Source organism: Dasypus novemcinctus, chromosome 11 (genome assembly GCF_030445035.2).
Source record: "Dasypus novemcinctus isolate mDasNov1 chromosome 11, mDasNov1.1.hap2, whole genome shotgun sequence".
NCBI lineage: Eukaryota > Metazoa > Chordata > Mammalia > Cingulata > Dasypodidae > Dasypus > Dasypus novemcinctus.
Genome location: NC_080683.1, coordinates 42016086 through 42040905, shown reverse-complemented (window position 1 = coordinate 42040905; position 24820 = coordinate 42016086). Strand labels below are relative to the sequence as shown.

The window sequence follows — 24820 nt, the reverse complement described above, 5'->3', positions numbered from 1 at the left end:
TTTCATTTTCTTTCTTATATTATACCAATATAGTATAATATTATACTAATTTTCCTATATTATACCAATATGGTGGTGGCGGCCACAATTTTGTCTACAGATTGCCAACTATTAAGACAAGATGATTATAGAACCTGTGGAGAATTGAACATAACACAGGGATCCTAGACTTGAAGTTGGATGAGGGAAAGTTGCATTATGTTAGGAAGAAGCTTTTTTTTTTTTTTAAAGCTGATTATGTGCTTCCTTCTATTACTTAGGACTTTATTTAAAAATGCGTATGAATAAGCATTTTTAAATTGCTTAAACATTCAGATTTTACTGCCTTAGAGCATTTAAAAAAGTATTGGGGTAACATATATACAACATAAAGTTTCCTATTTTAACATTTTAACATTTTCAAGTATACAGTTCACTGGTATTAAATACATTCACAATATTGTGCTTCCATCACCACCACCTATTACCAAAACTTTTCCATTACCCCAAACAGAAACTGTGTATCCATTAAACACTAACTTCCCATTCCCCACTTCTGCCCCAGTAACCTATCATCTACTTTTTATCTCTATGACTTTGCATATTCTATTTCATATAAGTGAGATCCTACAATATTTGTCCCTTTGTACCTGGCTTGCTTCACTCAACATGTGCTCATAATTCATCCATGTTGTACCATGTATCAGAATGTCATTGTTTCTTATGGTTGAATAATACTCCAGTGGATGTATATACCACATTTTGTTTACTCATTAGCCATTGCTGGACACTTGGGTTGCTTAGAAGGAAGCATTTTAAATGTGTAAATATGTATGTAGATGTTGGAAAGCCAAAGAGATGGACTATATATTAGACCTCTGAAATATTTTTATACTTGCTTCTCAGTTATCAAACCCATTTCATAAGTTTGGTGAATCTTGATAGGAGCAATGGTCCCACCTCCCAGTGAGGAAGCTGAAAAGGTCAGATATACTTGCTGTCTCTGATGCCTGACAGTTTGAGTGTTGGCACAAGACTAAACTTCGTCAGTTGGATATTCCTATCAGACTTTGAATCTGGAGTTAGTGATATAAATAAGCACACTGTTCAGAATCTAGTTTCCAGAGGCATCACTGCCAGCAGAAGTATACACAAGCTTCCAGCTATTCTTGAGGTTGATATTGGCTATGATTTTGATCTTCTAGCTTCCTTTAATTTCTGTTTTCCAAACCTGGCTCTTAAGTCTTTCCATCAATTCTGTGAGCTACCTTTCTTCCAAGAAAGTTTTTTTCTCCTTAATTTTGTTTGCAACCAACATTTACTGGTCTATATTTCACTGACATTCACTGTGGTAGATTGAACTATGTACCCCAATAAAGGCATACTCTTAATTGAATTCCTTTGAGTGTGAGCTCATTTGTAAACAGGGCCCTGTGAAGTTGTATTATAACTAAGGGGCAGACTCATTTGTGAATAGGATCTTCTAAGAGCCTATTTAGTGGTAGCCAATTGAATGAGGGCAGGCCTTAATCTGTATTATAAATGGAAGCATTAAGAGAGGAAATTCAGTCATAGCCACAGGAGCCAGAAGCTGGAAACTGCACATACTATACCTGATCTTAGCCAAAAGGCCGAGAAGCAATAGAAGCTGGAAACTGGAAGAAAAAAACATAGATCAAGGACATAGCCATTGATGCAAAGCAAGGAACGCCAAGGATTGTGGCAAGCTAGCACCAGAATGCTATAACTTTGGGGAGAAAGCATGGCTGTGTTGACACCCTGATTTTGGACCTCTGGCCTGTGAAACTGTGAGCCAAAAAACTGTTTAAGCCACCCTATTATATGGTATTTGTTATAACAGTTTGGCAAATGAAAACATTCATTCTCTATGAGTCAATTATACTGTTTCAGATAATTATTTTCCCTTCCAGCTCACCAGAATTTGGATGTGATATCGTACAATGATTTCTCTGGTAAACAAGAAGTTAAATCTGTTAGATTTTAAACCATGATCACTGATGTGCTTTAAAAGTTTTTTAAAAAAATTTAATTTGATTCATTATTTTACTAATGTACTTTTAAAACCATATTAAAGCTTTTAAAACCTTATTAAAACAATTAACCAACTATAATAAAGGCAATTTACCTTCAAATACTATATATATATGATTATGAGTAAGAATGAGTCTTTTGATAAATCTGGAAGATTATCCAAATTTAGAATAAGCATGATATTTCAAAGTCAGGGCCCTGGTATGTGAAGAGGAAAACTGTGTATGGCAAAAATACATAGTGGGTAATGCATATAATTACATTTTATAATTAAAGTGCAACTGGAATATAATTGCTTAGCCAATTTATAGAACTTGTGAGTAACTTTAAAGAATTACTGAGTGCAATCAGTAAAACATCTATCAACTATGAGAAATATATCAAAGATGCAAGGAATGAAAATACATAGGCAGTAAGTTACACGATCATGCTGGCCTATAGTTAATTGATATATATGAATTATATATTAAATTATAGACTCCCTAATATTCTGAAAATATGCAAAGGATTGCAAGTGTTTTAGCTGCTCCTCCAGATATTCATCTGTTAATTTATTAACACCAGAGCAATAACACAATACTAAAACATGCATCAGTTATACAATACATACATACATAAATCTTTTGTCCATCACAATTGGTGAATGCAAACAGAACATCCATATATACCCTTAATGCATTATTATTCTCACAAGTAGAAGAGGAAAAAAAAATAGTGAATTTAATGCTATTCAGCACCTTTAGTAAAGTCAGAAGACTTAACATCTCCATATATCAAAAACATTTGCTTCTGTAACACCAAACATGTAAAGTTAATTATTTTGTTCTATTTTAAACATGAACTATTTTATTTACATTACTCTTTGTTCAATAAATTTTAATATTTAAAAATTATCTAAATTCATAAAACTATTTCAGAAATGTCAACATTATTTTATGTACATACAAGGAAATCCATGAAAACAGTTAAAGAAATGTAGTCAGAAAGTTCAAGCAACATTACTAAATTTAGCAAAATTCCAATGAAATCAAGGCAGAGGTCATTCAACATTCAAATATCTTTATAAGCTGCTAATGTGAATGTGAAAAGTTCCAGTAAAAAAAGTCAATGAGAATTAATGTTGACACCACCAGTAGAAAATATATTTTAAGAGGCATGACACATGACACATGTTTAATAGCAACAATAATGACTTAATAGAAAAGTTTTATAACATTGTCATATATGAACTACCTGGTTTGATCATATGGTATAGGTTATAGGGCTACAGAAGTTGATTTCAAAAAATATATTTTAGCAGCCATAAGTTTATTTCCAGTTAAAACATAGTAAAATGCTAAAAGTAAAATTTATAATTAACTAAATAGTACCCAATATTAGAAAATTTAAAATCCCATGCTATTCTAGCAATAATGTCCTCTAATATAATGTAGTCCAATGTAAGGATTGTGGAAAGCCAATAATAAACAATCACATGTACATATGGTCTTAAAGTTTCACTGGAATACTTAGGTAGCAAAATATATGAAAAAGTAATAGAAAAGTAAAAAGATAAAATCAAAAAAATATTGCACAACCACATTACCTAGAAAGTAAAGTTGATGTTTATATCATGGATGATACAAATTATCTTCCATATAAAAAAAGGTATAAATATTTCTTAGAACTTATCAGCATCTACAGTTTAGTATCATACATTATTTGAATCACTGTTGAATGAGGTAATTGCCAAGTCTTTAACAATGCTTTTATCCTATTGGAAATATTTAAGGGCAGCAACCAGAAAAAATTTCTCTAAAAATATTTCAGAATCAAGAACAGCTATATGTGCAGCTCTCCCAATCAGTGAATCAGCTGTATTGGGCAATGCATTGATGACATTATATCGAACCAAGTTACAATCCTTGCTTTGCAGAACTGGGCGGAGCAAGTTATGGATCATTTCTGAATAGATCTGTCCTATGAAACAAATAGAAAAAAGGGAAATTAGTTCACGTGAGTAAATTGAAGAAAATTCTATGCCCACTTTTTTACAATTTATTAAGATTAGTTACATTATTTCTATTTAAAGCAGAAAACATCTTTTAGCAAGTTCTCTTTCATTTTTGAGAGTTGGAAAATATTTTTATGGACAATATAAGTAATCACATTATTTTATTACCCAGTCAATAAAAACAACAACTTTATTTTACATTTTTCTTGTCTATTTGATATTTTTAATTCAAACAACGCATATAACAAAGGAAAGAATCTTTGACATTAGGTCTCTTGTAACTGTTAAACCACTATGAAAATAATTTGACTGTGGTGAGGCATTTTGATAAGGCAAAATAAAAAACTTTAGAGTAAGTACTTTAGAAATGTTTCCATAGCAGTCAACATTTCCAGATAATTGAGAAACAATAAACACCTTCCTACAGTTAGGAAAACATTGTGAGTTTGGCTCAAAGAACAAACAGAATGTTTTAGGTTTATTCAATGTTTGGTTCTGCTTTTAATTCAAAGTTGCATTCCTCTTTCCCTCTTTTTGGTTAATTCTTAAAATGGGTTTAATGAGATTATGCTAAACTTAAAAGAGAATATTAGATATTCCCAAACATAAACATAAAAACTGCTTTAAAAGGGGTAAAACAATGTTTTTTAATGCTTATATTACTATATATTACTAAATTATAATATATATGGTATAGACTATTATATGTACTAAAAATGAGTGCTAAAATATATCTATTGAGTCTGTGAATTTTAGATAGGGATGTATGTATTAAATTTCAGAGGAGAGGTAAGATGTAGCTCTCAGAAATATAAGAAGGGACTAATAAACAGAAGTACAATTAGAGAAATATTAGTATCACATAGATTCATGAAAACATTTTACTCCCACATCTGCTTGAGTTTCAGTGGTTCCATGCTACTTTCAAAATATGTTTACCAGACAGTGCCTGTACAAATGTATATAGGGGAGTCCCTACCTTAAGGAGCTACCCACAGTTACAATCTGGAAAAAGTAAAGGTTCAAGAGTTTGTTTAAAATTAATCTCATTCCAAAAAAGGATCAGAAGCAATACTGGGAGGTAGGAGACCCAGGTCCTTGTTCTAATTCTAAAAATAACTAGCAGTGACTTTGGATAAGCCACTTAACATTTCTGGGCCTCAGCTATAAAATGAGCAAATAGGACATGACTCTCCTTCTGGTTCCAAATATTTATGATTTAAATTTTTTTGTTACTCACAAATGGCAAAAGAATAAATGAAACTTTCATCGCTCACTACCAGTAAAAAGGGGCAAGCTCTCGCTGCCATCTTTGACAAAAAGTGGGGTATAGAACATGCAACATGACCATTACACAATCACCAATTCAATTAATCCTGAGGAAATCCAAGAATAGACTACTTTTTTTTTCTCAAGGTTTATTTATTTATTCCCTCCCTGACTCATTGTGCTCGGTATCTGTTCTCTGTGTCCATTGGTTATGTGCTCTCTGTGTCTGCTTGTCTTCTCTTTTTGAGGCACTGGGAACTGAACCTGGGACCTCCCATGTGGAAGAGAGGTGCTCAATCACTTAAGCTACTTCAGCTCTTTAAGATAAAACTGCCTTTTTTTTTTTTTTAAGATACCAGGGCCAGGGATTGAACCCTGGACCTCCTATGTGGGAAGCCGGTACTCACCACTGAGCCACAGCATCCCTAAGAACAGACTACTTTTGAGGCAGCAAAAGGGAGAAGCAATTGTAGTTAGAAAAAAGAACTCTTTCATAAGAAAAACTACTGTCTGTTGGGAAAGACATCTGACATGGCAGCAGAGAAAGAAAAATGGAGGAAGGCTAACTGTTAATATCGGTGGGTGGAAAATAAAAGGAAAGAGAAGGGTGAGAATAGGAGAGAGATTAATTTGGGGGAACAGTTCATGTATAGATATAACTCTCTGAAATATTTCTAATTTACTTTGTTACCTGACTGTTTGTCCTTTAAAGCTGTTTTACACATCTCTATACGGGCAGAGTGATAAGGAACATAGCGATCCTGCAGAGATCCCACCAGCACAACATTTTTGAAGTAATGAAGCCCTGTGAAAAGAAAATAGAGGTAATTATTATGCAATAATTAACTAGATATAAAACAATTACTTACATTGTTATCAATTTGGAAAAAATAAACTTATTTCCTCAGCAATACTAATTTTATGCTTTTTAAATACGTGATAAAATCTTTCTCCCAATTTCTACATATTCCCTACAAAAACATCTTTATTGGATGCGGTCTTTGTGCTGATAGGAGAAATGTTTGCATGGAAGGAAAACAAGGACCATAATGTGGTGATGTGAGGAGCCAGAAATTAGGCATGATGAACTAAGGTTCCTGAGAAAGCATTTTAGGAAATTCTTACCTCCCAAAGAGTGCCCCTCAATATTTAGGAATATTTCTCAAAGAAAATTACACCTTTCATAAAAAACAAACAGAACACCCTATATAAAATCATTGAAAGCTTAAGTTTTCACTTGACTTTTGTCTAATGATATTTATATTTTCTGTTTACTTGAGGATGATATTGCCAGTCATAACAATAATAGGTTCATTACACCCACCTGTTTGTAAGGTTCCTTAATAACTTTTTTGGTGGTGGTGGGGGCGGTAAACAACTAGTTGAATTTAGGGCTTGTGATGTTGGAGTACTTTGTTAACCAGTTCGTATAACCACTGAAACCATGTTCTAACTTATATAAGTACTGAAAACATATTCTTGACCTCATTAATACTAGTAATGCTCTTAATTACTATTTGACTAAATCAGTTAATTAAAAAAATGGCATGACTAATCAATAAGATACAAATCAATAGTAATGCATTAACACTGGAATGTAGTGTCTGGAATTTTTATTCTGGAACATTCCAGAGTAAAATTTTGTCACTTTAGTGTCCACTTAGACAATTGTGGGGACTGCTGTGGGTCCAGAATATAGGAAGGCTTTGTAGAAGCTCCTTTTCACCCCTGGAATTTAAGAACCATAATCTTGAGAGTGCAACCCATACATAGCACCTCATTTTCAAGTTCCTGAAGATGGATGATTAGTACTTAATAAATATTACCTTAATGTATTTGCTCTTAGGTAAATATAGCAATTACCTTTGAAAGAATCTGACATAAATGTAAAGTATGTTATAAAAACTGAGCTTAACACTGTTAACAGAAATAATGGAACTAAGGTACAAATCCCTTCCATGTGAAATACATACTCAACAATTTTACTACTCAATGTCTATTCTTACCAATTCTAACTCATAAACTATCAACTTCCTCCACATTGAATCCTTATCTCTTCTGTAAATAGTATCTATAACAAACATAAGGGCATCTTCTCTTTTTTCTCAATTAGAAGATATAATAATACTTGGTGGCAATTTGATATAAACTTTCAGGGTTATAAATGAAATACTCAAATGTCTAAAAGAATTCATTCATTTGCACTTATATATTTGAAATCACACTTTGTAAAAAATATTAATAGTTCTTGGATGTGTACACCACACAGTGTGTGGAAGCCTTTCTCAACATTCATTTTTATACTTTTCTAATTGATTTTCCTTCAAATCACCAGTACCTTCTACACCCTCTTCATTCTTAACTTATGACCTTGTGTCCTATTTCTCTAAGAATGCAGAAGAGTCAGGAGACAACTTCCACATACTCTCACCTTAACACATACCAACCTACCATATCTGTACCTTCATATGCTACCTTCCCTTGTTGTTTCTACTGATGAACTAACTGCTTATGATCCCATTTAAGGTCAGTCCTTTCACTTGTACACTAGTTCCCAAGTCCTTCTGCGTATTTAAAAGAGATGACTCTGGTAGTTGTGCTCTCTCTCTCTCCACAATCATTAATTTTCATTTTTGTACAGATCATTCTTTATCAGAATACAAAAATACTTTGTCTTCCACCTTAAAAAAAAAAAAAATTAACAAAACTGTCCCTCAACCCTACACACCTCTGCAACGACCATCCCATTTCTTGGCAATACTTAATTGCAGAATTCTCCCAGAGTTCTCTATATGATCTGCCTTCTCTTCCTTTTCTTCCACTCTATTGAACCCACTCTTAAAGGGCTTTCTTCATTACTCTGTAGAAACTGTACTTTCAAGCTCACCAATAACCTCAATGTTGCTAACAATCTAATGATCAATTCTCAGTCATCTTATTTGACCAAATTTTTACCAAAGCTGCCAGTAGCCTGCATGTACATCCAGAAACCAATGGTTATTTCAAGACAACTTGTCTTCTCCAAACAATTCAAAATAAAGTAATGCAAAGATTACTGGTATCAGTGATTTTGTAAGCAACCTGAATATATGGCAACTTCTTCTTTTCTAAGGGATAATTTTGGGAAAGAAAAAACTTAACCTTTTATCTAGACACATATGATAATTTTTCCTTTAGAGAAATATATCTCTGCTTTCAACTATCATTTTATATCTTGATCGCCAACTTTGAATTTCTGGACAGGTTCTTTTTTATTTATTTATTTATTTATTTATTTTAATTAAAATTATTTATTTTTACGAATTACATTCAAAAAATACGAGGTCCCAATCAACCCCACCGCCCCCACCCCCCACTCCCCCCACAGCAACACTCTCTCCCATCATCGTGAGACATCCATTGCACCCAGTAAGTACATCTCTGAACTCTGGACAGGTTCTTTTACCAGATAACCTGACATGAAACTTTGTTCACCACTCCTAACACAAAATTCACTTTTCATTTAGAATTAGTCTATCATCATTCTAGTAAAATAAGAACTATTGGTCATCTTTAATTTCTCTCTAATTCCCCCATATCTAAAAAAATCAAGTTTTGCTTGCTTCATCCATAAAACATCTATTCCTTCCCATTTCCACTGCCAGGTCCCTTCTCCTTGTACAATATACCACATTTTCCTATTTATTGGTCACACTGCTTCTAACTTCTCTCCTGAAAACTTAAACTTATGTACTTCTCTTAGATTAAGTTTTTGTTGTTGCTAATTTTAAAATTTTTATTTATTTTAAAATTTTCAGAAGGGTTTTACATTTATTTATTGTAAAAATTTAAAAAAATTTCATTATTAACTTTTGGACAATTTCACATCCATTATTAAAATTTAAGTTACACATTTCTGGGAGGGATCAAAACAGTGACCACATCTTTGATTTGTTTAAACTATCAGATTAAGCTTTAAAGCATAAAATAAAATGTATACATTTCTCAAAACAATCAATATTGCCTTCCAAATATTTATAGGTCCAGTCAATTTAGTTAAGTGGCCTCAAACTTCAATATCTGGTCCTAACTTTTGGTGGTAGTGGAGCTTAGTCAAGTAAGATAAAACCAGGTGGGAAGAAAAGACACATTGGACTGGGAATCAGGAAACTGATTAGTTTAGGGCTAAAAATGCTATCCCAGTATATTTCAGAGCAGTACGGAAACTAATGTTATTGAATATAAATAAACCAACAGGTTAAAGGAGAACTTACTAATTGGTGTGTGGAGTTATGGGTGGGTCCAGAAATTGAATCCCTTAACACTCTCAGGTAACTGGGCAGGGCTGGGAGCTGGAGTCCCCAGGACAACCCCTCGCTGGGGAACAACCTGGTTGGTTTGTTGGTTTATCTCACAATGGTTTATCCCACTGTACTTAAAAATTTAATCATTCGTTATGTGTGTCCTGATTTGAAAAGGTTGGAAAAGACGGTGTTAAACTATATTTAGTGTTCTGTAATTAAAAAAGAAGTATGTAAAATACTTGGCTAATTTCTCTCCAAATAATTAAAAATAAAAATTAGTGTTTAGTGTCTGACATACACAGTAAGCTCTTCAATATATTAAACGTTGATTGACTGTTTAACGGGTTATTCTTTCAATAATTCCATAAGTGGCTATTGAGAATGCCTATTTCTCAAGGGTTTTGGATAAGTGACATGTGCTTTCCCCAACTAAAGAAAAAGTTTTTAAGTATTCCTCCTTTACCACCTTGCCCACTTCCATCATCCACCAAGGACAAAGCAATTGTGTATATCCTTCCAAACTCCTTTTTATTCATTGCACAATTTTTTGAAAATTTTTACTTTTAAAATATAAATGGATTTTAGTATGTAATACACATTTTTTGTGTCAACTTTTTCCCTTAGTATTTTAAGAATAGTTTTTCATGCTTGTACAAATATATATACCTTACTCTTTTAACTACCACCTAGTTAAGTATTTCATGGTTAAAACTTTGTATATCTCTTCTGTTTCTGTACTTTAAAACGCATTTTAAATTTAGTAATTAGAGTTTAATAGTTTTTCAACAAAAATGTATTGGTATGAATATTGTGCTTTTATATGGAAAGTTTGCTTTTTAAATCAGCCAAGAATGAAGCTAGTTAAATAAAACGTGATTTTTTTTCGATCCCAAGAGTTTTAATAATTTTCTTTTGGTTTCAATTCCTTGCCTACTAGTGCTGACTAGAAGGATGAGAAACTTGAAATGTAGCATGGTAGGCCCCTGAGTTGCAATGCTGTAAGGAATTACTGAAGTACTTCATCTGAGTTGAAGTCCAGTTAATAAAAATGTATGAAGCCTTTATTTTTGGAGTTTACATTTAGGTTCATCTCCTCTGGACTTACACTGATTCCACCAGCTGAAAGATTACCTGGTTAACTAGTCTGTGGATTGATACTTCACTCAGCCTCTGAACTGGCTTATTCTTTGTTCAAAAGCATCTTTAACTTGGGAAAGTAAAAAGATATCCCTATATATAGAACAAGATGGCTTATTCAGAAAAATTTCTAAGTATTTTAATTACTTTTCAGCATTCCCAAGAATAAGATTAAAGCAAATCTTCAATATTTCTATGAACTAAAATATGAAATATATGAAGAAAGGAATGGTAAATTTCCATCTTAATTATCTTCATTTTCCTGATACTTTTTGACCACTCATTTTTTCCTGAAAATTTTAGAGAGTTTTAAAGCAACTCACATTGAGTAATTTTATGTTTACATTCTGGCACTGGCTAGGGCAGTGGTTAACTGGGAGTGATTTTGTACCCTAAGGGACATTTCTGATTATCACAATGTGGGGGTAGTGGTGGTTGGGCTACTGGAATCTAGTGGGTAGAGGTCAGGACTGCTGCTGAACATCCTACAATATAGAGGACAGTCGTGGACAACAAAGAATTATCCAATCCAATACGTTAATAATGGTGAGGTTAAGAAATCTGGACTAAAAACTATATCTTTTCAATTGACATATTCTAAACATTTTTATTTTTACTCATTTATTTTAAATACATTTGAAAATATTCTTTCTCACACTTTTAGAAACGGTGTTATTTACAAATCAAAAGTGATACCTATTATTACACATCTCTGAAATCTGCTGGAAAAAAGATTATCTTGTACCATAGTAGCACAGCAGGAGTCTTCTTTAATCATTATGCTTTATTCGTCAGAATTCAACAGCTGGTAAAGAGATTCTAAGATGTTTTTAGGAAGATCTTAAAACAAAATTTGATTTTGAAATGCCAACAATAAATAGATTCCTACTCTATTTGGCCATTTTTTGAGCCCTGATTATGGAATGCATGAGTGCCCATGATCACGCTTTTCTGCTCTAGTACTATTATCTTGACTACTTCAACATTGGTATTATTTAGTCTATATGTAACATACATTTATTTCTCATTCCATATCTCGAGTTCTTTCCTCTTCTTTCTTCCACTTGATATTCAATGCTGAGATGCTAGAATGCCATAACTACATAAAAAGCAATTTCACACCTAATAAAAATATAGTATTTCTCAATTACTTTAGGAACTATACAAATTATTTTAGGTTTTTTAAATACTTTCTTCATTTTAAAACAATGAATAACTTTCAATTAATGAAAGCTTAACTAATAATATATTGAAAAGAAAAAGACTGTTTCAAAAGGAAGACCCACTGGGGAGGATTTGCTTAAATAAAATTTTTAAAAAGGGAAGAAAGTAAAGAGAAAGACCTTGCTTTATATATGTTATTTTAGGTTTTCCAAAAGAATGGGAAATTGGCTGATCTATATATTAAAAAAATATACAGATCATAGCATTCAAGGCTTTGCAGCTTTAGCAGAGTGAAAGAAAAAAAAGGAATTATCACTGGGGCTTATGATTGTTTAAAAATTCCTAAGAATATCATGCTGATTAGGAAAATTGGTTAAGTAAAGAGTTCATTTCTTTTGTTCTATGTTTTTGTTTTATATTTACTTATGTTCCTGATGTGAATCCCACATATCTCTCTGTTTGGTGAATAAAAGTGTAGCAATTTCCTAGGAATTGATTATCATTTTTCACAATTCACTAGATGACTAGAGAAAAATATGAGACTTGTTCAAAATAGTATATTAATTTAAAAATCAACTGATGAGCATTTGTTGACTCTGCAATTAGAAGTGGCTTCTAAGGTTTTTGAAAATATACATTAATGGTTTTTCATGACAACATTTGAACCCTGTATAACCACTTATTAGCTTTATGAACTCAAGCAAGTCACTTAACCTCTGTGCTTCAGTGTTCTCATCTGTAAAATGGGGGGCAATATGGGTTAAATGAGCTAATCCGTATAATGTCCTTAAATGGTGCCTGGTATATGGTAAGTACTGAATGTGATAGCTATTATTATTTTTCCTATATTTTAGAGTTAACTAATGTATTAATCATGATTATTAGGAAACATTGCTCCTGTTTTTTTAACAATATGAATATTAACTCATGTCAGATGTATACTAATAAATTCATAAATGCATACAAGGTAGAAAATTTAAAACACAAAAATTTTAATAAGCCATCTAGACAATTTTTTATAGCTAGTAATAGTGATTAGATGAGCTGATTCCTAAGAGAGTTCAGTTTTAAAATGAATCCCCTAAAATAACATATTGTTATGTGAAAGTCAATTTCTATAATCTGTAATTGTACTTAGTTCAGACAGCTCTTGATTTAGAGTTATTATTACTGTCTAACATTTATTGAGTTGTGTGCTATACAGAATGCTAATTGCTTTACATATGTTATTTCATTAAATCCAATTTTAAAAATATTATGAGGTGGATACCATTATTTCCATTTTACAAACAAGGAAACTGAAGATTATTTGGATGAAGAAACTTGCTCAAGGCCATATACGGAGCCAGTGTTTGAGCTAGGACTAATACCTGTGTACCTTAAAAACATGGCTCTTACCCAGTGTTAGGCTGGTACAACCAGAGGGAAAGTAAAGTCTTGCCGTGCATTTTTAGGCAAATAATAAATTACTAACTTGAAAGCAAAAATTTTAAATGAATCCTTAAGAAATAAACCAAGTACAAGATTTATTCAACCTCTATTAATAATTATAAACTTAATAATAGAACTATCTGCTCAGATGTGTAGAGGTCATGGATTATGGAATTTGGATAGTAAGATTTTAAACTTTGTTTAGTATTTTGATTTTATGTTGCTATTATTCCTATTGCTAACTAAATGTTATTCTATATAACTTAATATAAAAACATGCACCCCAGGGAATACTTGTATCCAGTTTTGCATATTACATAATATGCATATTGCATATTACTGATCAGCAACAGTATGCAAACTCCACAGCTACACACAATGGTTCTAGTTAGTGTCAGTTTCTCACACAAGAACTATTCTCAATATGTGATCTTGTAGTTTTAGGAATCAAGTATATATCCCCATATGCCGTAAGCAACTTACCATCATTGCTTTGTATTCTTAGAAACAAAATTATAAAACCAAACCTATAATAGAACTTTTCTTTCACTGACATTAAACAATATGGGTAATAACCATTTCCACATTCTCTTCTTATATTAAGAACATTTAAGGCAGAATCCTGAAAAAGCTAAATCAGGAATCAAATGAAGTGGTCTTATGTTCAATTTTCTAATACTGTACAGTGCTCATATCAAATGTTTCAAGAGCAGGACGGAGGATATGGTGATGGGAATGAAGGGAAAAACAGATGTAAAAGGCTAAGGCTTAAATTGACAAGTTTAAGTAACTTCAGATTTGTAACTACCAATAACCAAAACTATGGGTTAGATTTAGAGCTTACTATACAAGATGCAAACTACTTCTGTATACTGATAATAATAATGAAAATATCATTCATTCATGCAGTTGGGTGTATATTGAGCATCTATTAGGAAGAGAAGCCTCCATCAGATACTAAAAAGACTGAATATTTCAGGACTTGGTAACTCAGATGTAAGGGATGAGTGAGAAAGGAGTCTACAGCAATTCAAAGTTTCTGGATGGGTAGATGGTAGCACTGTAGGTGTGGAATCCAGAGAAGTAAATCTGAGGAGGAAAGATGAGGTGTCTAAGAACATTGCATTTGAGGAACCTGTGAGACATCTAAGTGAAGCTATTTGGTAGGTAGCTGGATGCATAAGTCTAGATCAAAGCAAAGAGGACCAAGCTGTGATATATATTTGAGAGATACCAAGGCTGAAGGTATGGATGTGGAATGATGCTGTCAGAAAACTGTACAAAGTGAGAAGAGCAGATGTCAGAGACCAGAGCATAAAGAGAATACCAAAATTTAAGAGGCAAGGAAAGAAAAGGAGTCCATGCAGGAAGGAGAGAGAGGATGAGAAGGAAGAAAAAAACCAGGAGAGGTTAATGTTATAGAAATGCAGGGAGAAAGGTATTTCAAGAATGTTGAATACTGTTTTCAACAGTATTAAATGTCAGTATGTTTAAATAAAAGAAAGAAAAGAGATCATTGAATCTGTAAGCTTCCTGGAGTGGTAAGGACAGAAATCAGATTACAGTGGGTTAAAGGGTGACTGAAAGGTGAGGAAGTAGTGAAAATAACTGTTTCTCTTTCTAGAGGGTCCTGTATAAAGGATAGGATAAATAGGAGGATAACTACAGAAGTGGTTAAGAGAGTTTTTACTGTTATTATTTAAGATGGAAGAAACTGGAGTAAATTTTTATATTAAGGGAGTAAAACCACTGAAAAAACAATTTGAAGATACAAATGAGAATCAATGGATTCCAAAGCAGAGGGAGAGAGATTATCCTGGGACCAAAGACATATCTGAACCAGAAAGAAAACATGGGTATGCTAATGTTCATAGGTAGAAAGGAAGGAAATAGAAAAGCTCTTGTTTGACAGCCTTGAGTTTTACAGATAAAGTAAGAAAGCAAGTTCATTACTAGGAAGTGAAAGTAGCAGTGGCAGTTTGAAGTCTGAGGAAAAAGGGTAAAAATTGCAAATGCTTTTAAGGAAAATGAATAGGAGCTAATTAGATATAACTTGATGGGGACCCCATAGATCTATACTGTTATCACTCAGTTAAAGACTGGGATATTGTTTAGAATTTCAGGGGTGGAGGGGAATAGAAAGTCACTGGAATTGAGAAACGAACTGTAAAGCTATAATGCATGTTGAGTTATCCAAATTGCAATGGAGATTTCAATGTACCCAAAGGGATGACTCATCAATTACCAAAAATGATGCCAAGATAAACGTACTAAGATCCAAGAAGAAAAGAAGATTATCTTCACCCAAGAAAAACTGTGTACTAAGTATATGTAATTAACAAAGTCTCTTATCAGAATGAGGCTTTTGAGTGAATCAGTATGTGAGGAGTGACAAGAGATCATTATACTAAAGAAGAACAGAGAGTAAAACTGGATGGATGGTACAAGTCTTGAAGTAGTTTTAAGACACTGAAGGACTAATGACAATGGAGGAAAAGTTAAACAAGAGAGAAAGATCCTCTACTCTAAGTGGTACTTAGTGAGAAACTGAGCTAGTACCTACTATGGCAGGGGTTGGCAAACTATGTACCTTGGGATTTGGTCTGTTGTCTCTTTTTGTAAAAAAATTTTATTGGAACACAGTCACATCATTTTTTATATATTATATATGGTTCTTTTTGTGTTACAATGGTATATTGAGTAGTTGTGACAGAGACTATATGGCTCCTTTAGAGAAAACATTTTCCTAACTGCTTTCACTTTCAGAAAGAAGTCAAGATAGCATTGATTAAAGAGGATAAAGATGAGGGCAGTTTGTTTTCCCAGTGGAGATTTCAATGTACACAGTGGAAAGAATATGTGGGGAAAATATTAGTGTGAGGATAGGTTAAGGGTGGCAGTGGGGAGGAGATGGCATAAAGTAATATTTAGATGACTGCCTGGAGAGCACATTAACGGAGGAGCATGTGGTGAGGCTTGACAGGAACAATAGGTATGACAGATGGTTTTAAGATACCTACTCCTAACTCTTATTACAGGAATATTAAGACATTTCAGATAAAGAGACTGCATGTCACTGAGGTTCCAGGGTAACATATACTGTTTATGTATCAGTCAGCTACCTGTGGTTTTTACCCAGGTTTCAAAAAGAGCATTCATGTTCATAAAGGTCAGCCAAAGGAGAAATAAAGATAGAAATGTAGGTACAGGTATAGATGGGTACTGATGAGATTAAAAGCACTTGGTCATGCTTCAGGACCCGGGGTGGCATGTTAGACTTAAGTAAATGTACAAATAATAGGCACTTTCATAATAGTTTGCATAAAAAGATAAATCCAGAGTACTGATGGAAAAAATGACTTGAACCCAGGTCAGGACAGCACTGTTGTTAGGTTCAAATGAGAATGCAAAAAAAAATTAGTGATAGAGAGCAGAGAAACTGCAGGAACTCATATTGGGGGAACTTTATTTCCCCCAGCAAGGTAGGAGATAAGATCATCTACATGGAGAATGGCAAAGGAGCAGTTGGGGACTTCAGGCAGTAAAAGCTTGGAATATATGTGTAAGATGGGGAATATATTTAATAATCAGTCAATAAGAGAAGATTAACAAGATTCATTTAGTAGTGAGAATTTGTAAAAACGATAACCATTAATAATTTAGTTTGACATTTTCCAGATATGCCTGATAGTCCTAGAAGAGGAGGGTAAAAAAAATAGATAGCAGTTTGTAGAAAGGGTGGGGAATTGGGGTAGGAATGGGGGACAGCTAGAAGGACAGGAAAGCTAGGGCATGCAGAGGTCTAGTTCAAAAACAGACTTTTACCTGGTAGTGAACTGTTAATGCAAAAATTTTTAAGAAAATTTCAAGGTAGCTCATTAAAGATAAATACAATCATGTGAAAGAAAAAGAACCATTCTTTCAATAGCTTAGTCTTAATTGTGAGCCTGCCATTTCATCATTAAGAAATCACAATAGACTGATACTTGGTAAATTATCAGAAATGCTGGTAATTTATATTCTAAAGGTTAACTTAAAAAAAAAAAGATTTTCATATGCATACTACTATATACTTGCCTGCTTTATTACTAAGTTTGTATAAGAAAGTTTGGCGAGGGTCTGAATGATCTCGACATGTCAGCTGCAAAAGAGACCCTGATTTTTTCCATTTCTGCATAAACCAGAGACCTAGAAAGTTATAAATAATATGTGAGTATAACTGGAAATGTACTGGTAACATATGCCAATGCTATTAATGTTAATATATACTTTTCAAAATGGCACCCCCAAATTAGCATTTTGTTGGTCAATAAAGAAGTTTATTTGCAAATTATTTCAATTTTCTGATAGGAGATACACACATTTATACAAGGATTTGCTATGGGTTAAAGGTGGTTGATGAGGACTTACTATACCTATCTCACTTGGTTAATAAAATTGAAAGCATATATGAAGACCAAGTCTGGAAAAATTGTACTACCTTTAGATTTATTTACTCAAATTATACAACAGAGCTGTGGGGGTGGATTTCAAACACAGTGGTAGATCAAAATGCCTAAGCACCGAGTCTTTGGTCTATATATGTTTATAGTTAAGTTATGGAGGACAATTGGTTGTTTTCTAATAATATATGATTATAACTTATGTTTCATATTTAATTCTAGTTCCTTATCAGTTACTATTATATTATCAGTTATTTAAATGCATTTTACCTTAAGGAAATTAAGTGAATCATCAATTGCTTTGGAATTGATTTCCAAGATTAATTTTCACTTTCATTTCTACTAATAAGGAAAGGAGCAGACATAGAAAAGGAAAACCACAATCTTTTAACTAATTAAATCTGGTACTTGTGAGCATATCTGGGAAAAAGTTTAGTGAAGAAAGGGATTCAAAGTACGGCATCCTATTCATATTGCATTCTATTTTGCATTATTTATGAATTTCATTTTTCTCATGCCCTCTTTTTGAAACTGTAAAAATCTAGAACTGGCTGTATTTTGAATACTGCTAATTTGAAATGGGATATAAAAAAGGGTATGGCCTGTTAATAAAAGGAGTGGAAAAGAAAATGGAAATAAGAATTTCAGGGATCAACGAAAAGAGACAGAATGGAATCTAATTTATTCTTAAATTGAGAATCAATTGATTCAACTATAAACCATTAAAAAATATATCTAAGGAAATAACCCAGCCAAATAGAAGAGACTTCAAGAACCAGATATTTTCAATGGGTATATTTATTTCAAATCAAAATTGGAGTCTTAACTTTGATTTTCATTTCCTTAAAAAATTTTGGTATTTCTCATAATATCCCTTTACTATTGACTATCTCCAAAATCAAAGACTTAACATTCCATACAAAATATTTAAAAATTTTATAATATGTGAAATTTAGACAATTCTTTGATCTCTGTTCAACTAGTGGAATGATAGAATAGCCTGTTTATAAGAGAAAAATTTTACTGAAAATATTTAGACAGTTTAATGAAAAAAGGGAAAAATGCTCATGTGCCTTCTGACAAATACAATCTGAAGAGGATAATACTCATTTTCTGAAATGATTTTTATCAGCATGTGCATAACAAAATAGAAAAACAGCTCCATCTCATTTCATGAAATTACAAACATGTGACAAATTGGCCCTAAAATAAACACCAGAAAACATTAAATTCATAATTGAATTTTCTCCCCATGCCATATATATATATATAAATAAATAAATATAAATGTAAAATGTATATATAAATATATTTATGCGTGTGTGTGTGTGTGTGTGTGTATATTTTTAGGAGGTACCAAGATTGAACCCAGGACTTCATACATGAAAAGCAGGTGCTCAACTACTGAGCTACATCCATTCCCAATGAGAGTTTGGTTTTTCATTTATTTGTTTTTAGGAGGTACCAGGGATTGAACCTGGGCCTTGTACCTGAGAAGCAGGCGCTCAACCTCTTGAGCTACATCTGCTCCCCAGTGCCATATTGTTTTAAACAAACAAAATGTTTTACCTGTATTAACAAGAGCACTGCTATTGTACAGCGTACCAAGGTGAGGTCCGGAAAGAGACAGGAAGGTATGAAGTTTGTTGAGGTAATACTTAAACCTTGGCCTTGTAAGCACTGAACGGATTATTAAATTGCCCAATGAATGTCCAATAAAGCTGTAATAAAAAAAAAAAAAAGACATTTCTCCCAAAGCAGTAGTTTTAAAAACAAAGCCAGTTCACTAAACATAGATGTAAAATAATAAGAATTTGAAAAATTTCTAATATGCTTTTAAAAATTACCATTTGATACTCTGAAATGATATAACTTACATTCTAAAGAAAACCTGTGAGAATGTAGTAAAAAATTCCCATATTATTTAAATAAATGTACTCTATAGAAACAATATTATTACTTATCAGAAAATTTTTACCGACAGTTTGTTCCTGCCTAGAAATAAATATACTTTTAAAGTGTTAATACATTAACTAGATCACAAATTTGCTTCCTTGGGTATGCACATCAATTACTTACTAAATTGAGATTTCAAACAAAATAATGGAACTGTACTTAAAACACAGGTAAAATATATGCATTTTCCTATTATAAGTTTGTGATTATATAAAAAGAATAATATTTATAATGCACTTCACATTTATTAAGGTATGGTTTAAATAAAAGAGCCTCTTTACTTACCAGAATTTTAAAGAGATAGTATAGGAATCCCTGGGAACAACTATGAGTGAAAGAAGAGCGCTTAAAAGCTGTCTAAAAGCTGGCTTATAGATATATCAAGTGAGAAGCTCAGGATGAACTTCCCTCCCACTTGAAGTTCCTAAAGCTGTGGGGCAGGAGTGATATTTGGTAGCTAGTAGCTCACAATCAGTCAGATCAGGCTTTTGAATAATGGTGATTATAACTGACAATCTAAGCTAAAAGAGGGAGTACTTTTGATGAATTACAAAATTAAAACACTATTTTTATCATTATAAAATAATAAAGGGAATACACAATCAATGTAGAAAAAATAGTAAATAAAAAGTATTTAAAAATCCATAGATGAAGAGAATAATTAGAACAAGAAAGCATTCTTCCACCCGCCCCCCCCCAAAAAAAAGCCAAAAAACATCACTCATCTATACCCCACTTCATATTTGAACAGAACTGTGTGGGTATTTTTTTTTAATGACTTCAAATATAAACCTGCTTATCTCTCTTTATTCCCTACTCTATCCTTCAAATTGGAGACAAACTTTATAAGCACACAGACACAGCTTCTTCGTTTAACCTAGCTGGATAAAAATTTAATCAGTTTCCCCTATCCTTTTTAAAGAAGAAAGATTAGTTTTGACTTTTTCTTTAATTCCTACTGGACTTGAACAAACAAAAACTGTTTCATTTCTTGTTTTCATCCACAAAATCTAATTAAATAATGAGACATTGGTTTTGTTATCACCTATTGTTTGTGGAGAACTGAAAAAGGCTAGTCAGGAAACTCTGGAAGTATTTTTATTGTTTCTTTTGTTCCCTGTAACATTTATTCGGAACACCTTTGAGGTAAAATTCACATGTCACACAATTTAGTCCAATTAAATCTACAATTAAATGGTTTATAATATAGAGTTATGTGGCCATTACCACAATTATCGAACATTTTCATCACCTCAAAAAGAAACCCTATATACTTTAGCTATTATCCCCTTCATCTATGCCCTTACCTCCCAGCCCTAAGCAACCACTGATCTACTTTCTGTTTGTATGGGTTTGGCTATTCTGGACATTTCATATCAATTTATCAATGAAATCATATCATATATGGCCTTTCCCTATAACCTTTAAATTTTTTCTTTTCTCCTTAAATCAATTAATTTGAGTGGTGTTCTCCTCTATTTAAGAGTACAGCAAGAAAACTACCACAAATTCTGTCTATCCTGTAATTCATATAAATATAAATTGTTTAATATTACAGGAGTTACCTTATTTTTGAAACTGCTAGACTATATATCTGAATATATTGTATTATCTCATCCAGAAGGCGGTCAGTCATGCTATCAAAATCAGCAAAAGTATCATTCTAAAGAAAAACAAAACACATGTTACATACGAAATATGTATAGTCACTCAAATATCTGTAAATAAACATTGTTTTTAATTTAGGTATTGAAAATACGATTAAGACCAGAGAAATTAATGAATGTAACATTCATAAATAAAAAGTTTCTAGAAAAAAATAGGAAGGTTCATTGTTTTTAACAATACTTGCTTCACTTAATTAATTGCTTAGTCCACCATCAGCAGTAAACATAAGGCTGTTTATAATGGCTTAATGAATTATTTGCACAAAAATATGAAATTCTAGAAATTTTTCATATGTGAAGAGAACTTAAAAGTCAAAATGCAAATCATACGTTTTTTTTGATATGTGTATGTTAAATTTTACAGAAATCAGAAAAATTATTTCTACTACCACAGGCATTTTGTACTAAGCAAAAACTTAGGTTGGAACTGGCATAAAAATGTAAGCTTCCATTGACTGCACTGTTAGATCATACCTGGTTTCGCTCAGACATAAGAAAATCAATTCTTCCTCCAGGGAGTCCAAGTTCAATGTAAGTTTTTACTAACCGAAGATCTGCACTGTTACCTAGAAAAAGAAAACTTATGTTTAAAGGATGGGACAAAATATTTTTAACAGGTTTTGAAGACAAATTAACAGCCTATTTCAGTTGTAAAAAGACAAGGCACTCTGAAATAAAGGATTCTCAATTTTTATGGGAAAGCTGATTTCCATTAGTCAAACAATAGTTTGTTTGGCTTTCAATAGTTTGTGTCTTAAAAGGTTTTAGTCACACGGAAGCTTTCAATTCTCCACCTAAGGGTGCAGTTGTTTAACAAACTATTAGTACCTCAATTTTGTGACTTCTGCCTATAGTAGCTATGAATGACTGCTTTTTATCACCACCACTCTAGGTGATCATTTAACAAACATTGAAAGCATTTTAGGTTTATATTTAACCTGTTGACCTTCCTCTGGTCTGGGAGTAATGGCACAGACAAAGCAAAATAAAAATCCATTAAATAATCTAAAACAGTTTATTTTTTCATAATTAATAACATAAAAGATATCATAAATATATCTCTAATATAAATATAAAAATATAGAGTTGTAAATATAAAATACATAAGTATAAATATAAACTTAAAAAAATCCAGTGGATTTTTTAGTTGATTCTTTTGGGTTTACTAGGAATATAAAAACGTCATTATCAATTGTTGAATTTTTACTTTACTTTTTTAATACTTTTATCTTTAAGAGTGTTCATGATTTAATACATTGACAGATGTTATTTCTTTTGTTCCTGGTTTTAAAAAAAAAACACTTCCAGGAAGCAGATATAGCTTGGAGGTTGAGCACCTGCCTCCCATGTACAAGGTTCCAGGTTCAATCCCTGGTACCTCCAAAATAAAAAAGAATAAAAAATTTTTAAAAATGAAGGAACACCTCTAGCATTTCACTATTAAGTATAAATTCTTCATGGGCTGGAAAACTATGTGCTTAAACTCATAAATGAAATAGGTTGGTCTTATTTAAAGCTTGAAGTTTGGGACTTAGTTGTCATGAAAGGGAATGTTACTGAATTTCATCAATGGTTTCTTATTTGATTTGCTATTCCTGAACATTTAATAATAAACTTCCTTATTTTTACTTATCTTTACATCCTGGGGATTAAACCCTATTTAGTGCAGTGACTTAGTTTAGATATATTGATTATATTTGCTAGAGTTTTATTAAGCGTACTTATGCCAAATTGTTTAATTGATTTTTGTGGTGTTGGTGTGATATCTTTATCAGATTTGATTTTTTTCTATTGTTCTGGAACAACTTTAGTAACATAGGATTGATCTATTTCTTGAAAATCTTAAAGAATTTGTCAGAGATTCCACTGGGCCAAGAAGTATTTCTTGGGGGATAATTCTTTGAAAATTTCATAGTTTGGGGATGGATGGAGGTTGGTATTGAAGGCATTAAATTTCTTGAGTCTTATTTTTTTTCCTATCTTTTGTTTTTAAGAAAAATGTCCAATTTCATGAGAATTTACTAGCACAGACCTGTGTTTAGTATTGTAATCCACAAAATCCTTTGCCAATTTTTTGGTTAAAGAATAATAACATCATAATACAACATTTCTATTCTGCAAGTCTAGAAATATTTGGCATCTTCTAACATATTTCCTACCTCTAGAGAAATGTGTTGAGTAACCAAATTAGGTGACATGGAACCACAGCACTAAAGCCAGGTATTTATAATTTAATCTATTTTATTAATAGTTATAGTGACCCTTTAATTCTTAAGAATTTTTGTTTTCCTAGCTTACAAAGTTTAAAGCAACAAGCGAAAAGTGAACTATCAGAGACAAAAAGATTGCCATGAGATGTTCAATATCATTCCCAATCATATCAACTAAGCCCCAAACTTGAAGCTTTAAATAGGACCAGATACCTTCAGACTTGTGAGAAGACAAGTAATGAGAGAAAAGACAGAAAAATCCCAGGTTAAATACAAAGTTGGCATATGGATGTCAGTTCCTTGGAAAATTTACTTAAAACAGAAATCTAATTTCATACTTTAAAAAATTAAGCCTATTTCTGTTTAAAATGTACTTAAGATTCATTAATTTAAGCAACTTAGAAAATTTTTTTCAGTTCAAAGATTAAATAAGACTAAATGAGATCTATTAGGAAAAGAAAATATATTGAGTTGCTATGGGTTACATCAATAGATGTTACACACCATCTAAACCATGCACACAGACAATGAGATGTACTCCATCTTCAGAACCATCCTCTTCTTCCATGCTAAAATAAGGTGATGAGGATGCCAGCAGAGGAATATCACTGTACATGAACCCAGGGAGTTTAAGTTGCTTCAATTCTTCTTTTGCCTGAAGAAAGCTGAAGTAAAATATTATAAAAGATACTCCTTACTAACTACATACTCAGTTTTTAGAACCACAAAGACAATCTGCTGCATTTATACAATTGCAGAGGATGAAATCTAGCAATATTTGGTTTTGAAACCATCAAAATGTATGGGATCACTTATCTGATTTAGAAATCAGAGTTCTGGCCACCTGAAAAAAGTTTCAAATTTATAGCAGGGCAATTTTCTTTACTATTTTTAATAGATATCTGATCATAAACAATGAATACCTAAAACTTGAAATCACTTAATATTCTTTTTATCTTGAAATCAACTAAAAATACTAGGCTCTCTAGAAAATTTTATATTTTATGCATGGAGAAATACTAGAAAGATGACAATCTGAAGATTATTTTGTAATCACTTCTATCCTCTTAAAATCTTCCATAAGAAGGGAAGGAGCTTTTTTTACAAAGATTAACAATGTTATAGTATTTAGTATATTGGTTGTTTGTGCTTTTCACTAAAATACATACCACAAAGAAGGAGCAGAAGCAAGAGGGGGACGTGACTAAATACAAATGGTGGCATAATACTTTTTTGA

The 24820-nt window shown here is 32.2% G+C and overlaps 1 protein-coding gene across 49 annotated transcripts in view; it reads right to left on the bottom strand.

The window, feature by feature from the left end:
* Positions 1-2548: 2548 nt before the first annotated feature.
* FAM135A (family with sequence similarity 135 member A) overlaps positions 2549-24820 on the bottom strand; it is a 123270-nt gene continuing 100998 nt past the window's right edge. For all 49 annotated transcript variants that reach the window (XM_004482922.5, XM_004482928.5, XM_058306975.2 and 46 more), the window contains 7 exons: positions 24088-24248; positions 21848-21939; positions 21272-21369; positions 19320-19471; positions 17386-17496; positions 5985-6098; positions 2549-3990 (listed from right to left, as the gene is read on the bottom strand). In XM_004482922.5, coding sequence (XP_004482979.1) covers positions 3785-3990; positions 5985-6098; positions 17386-17496; positions 19320-19471; positions 21272-21369; positions 21848-21939; positions 24088-24248 — 934 coding nt within the window. In that variant the 3' untranslated portion in view covers positions 2549-3784. The remainder of the gene's footprint in view (positions 3991-5984; positions 6099-17385; positions 17497-19319; positions 19472-21271; positions 21370-21847; positions 21940-24087; positions 24249-24820) is intronic.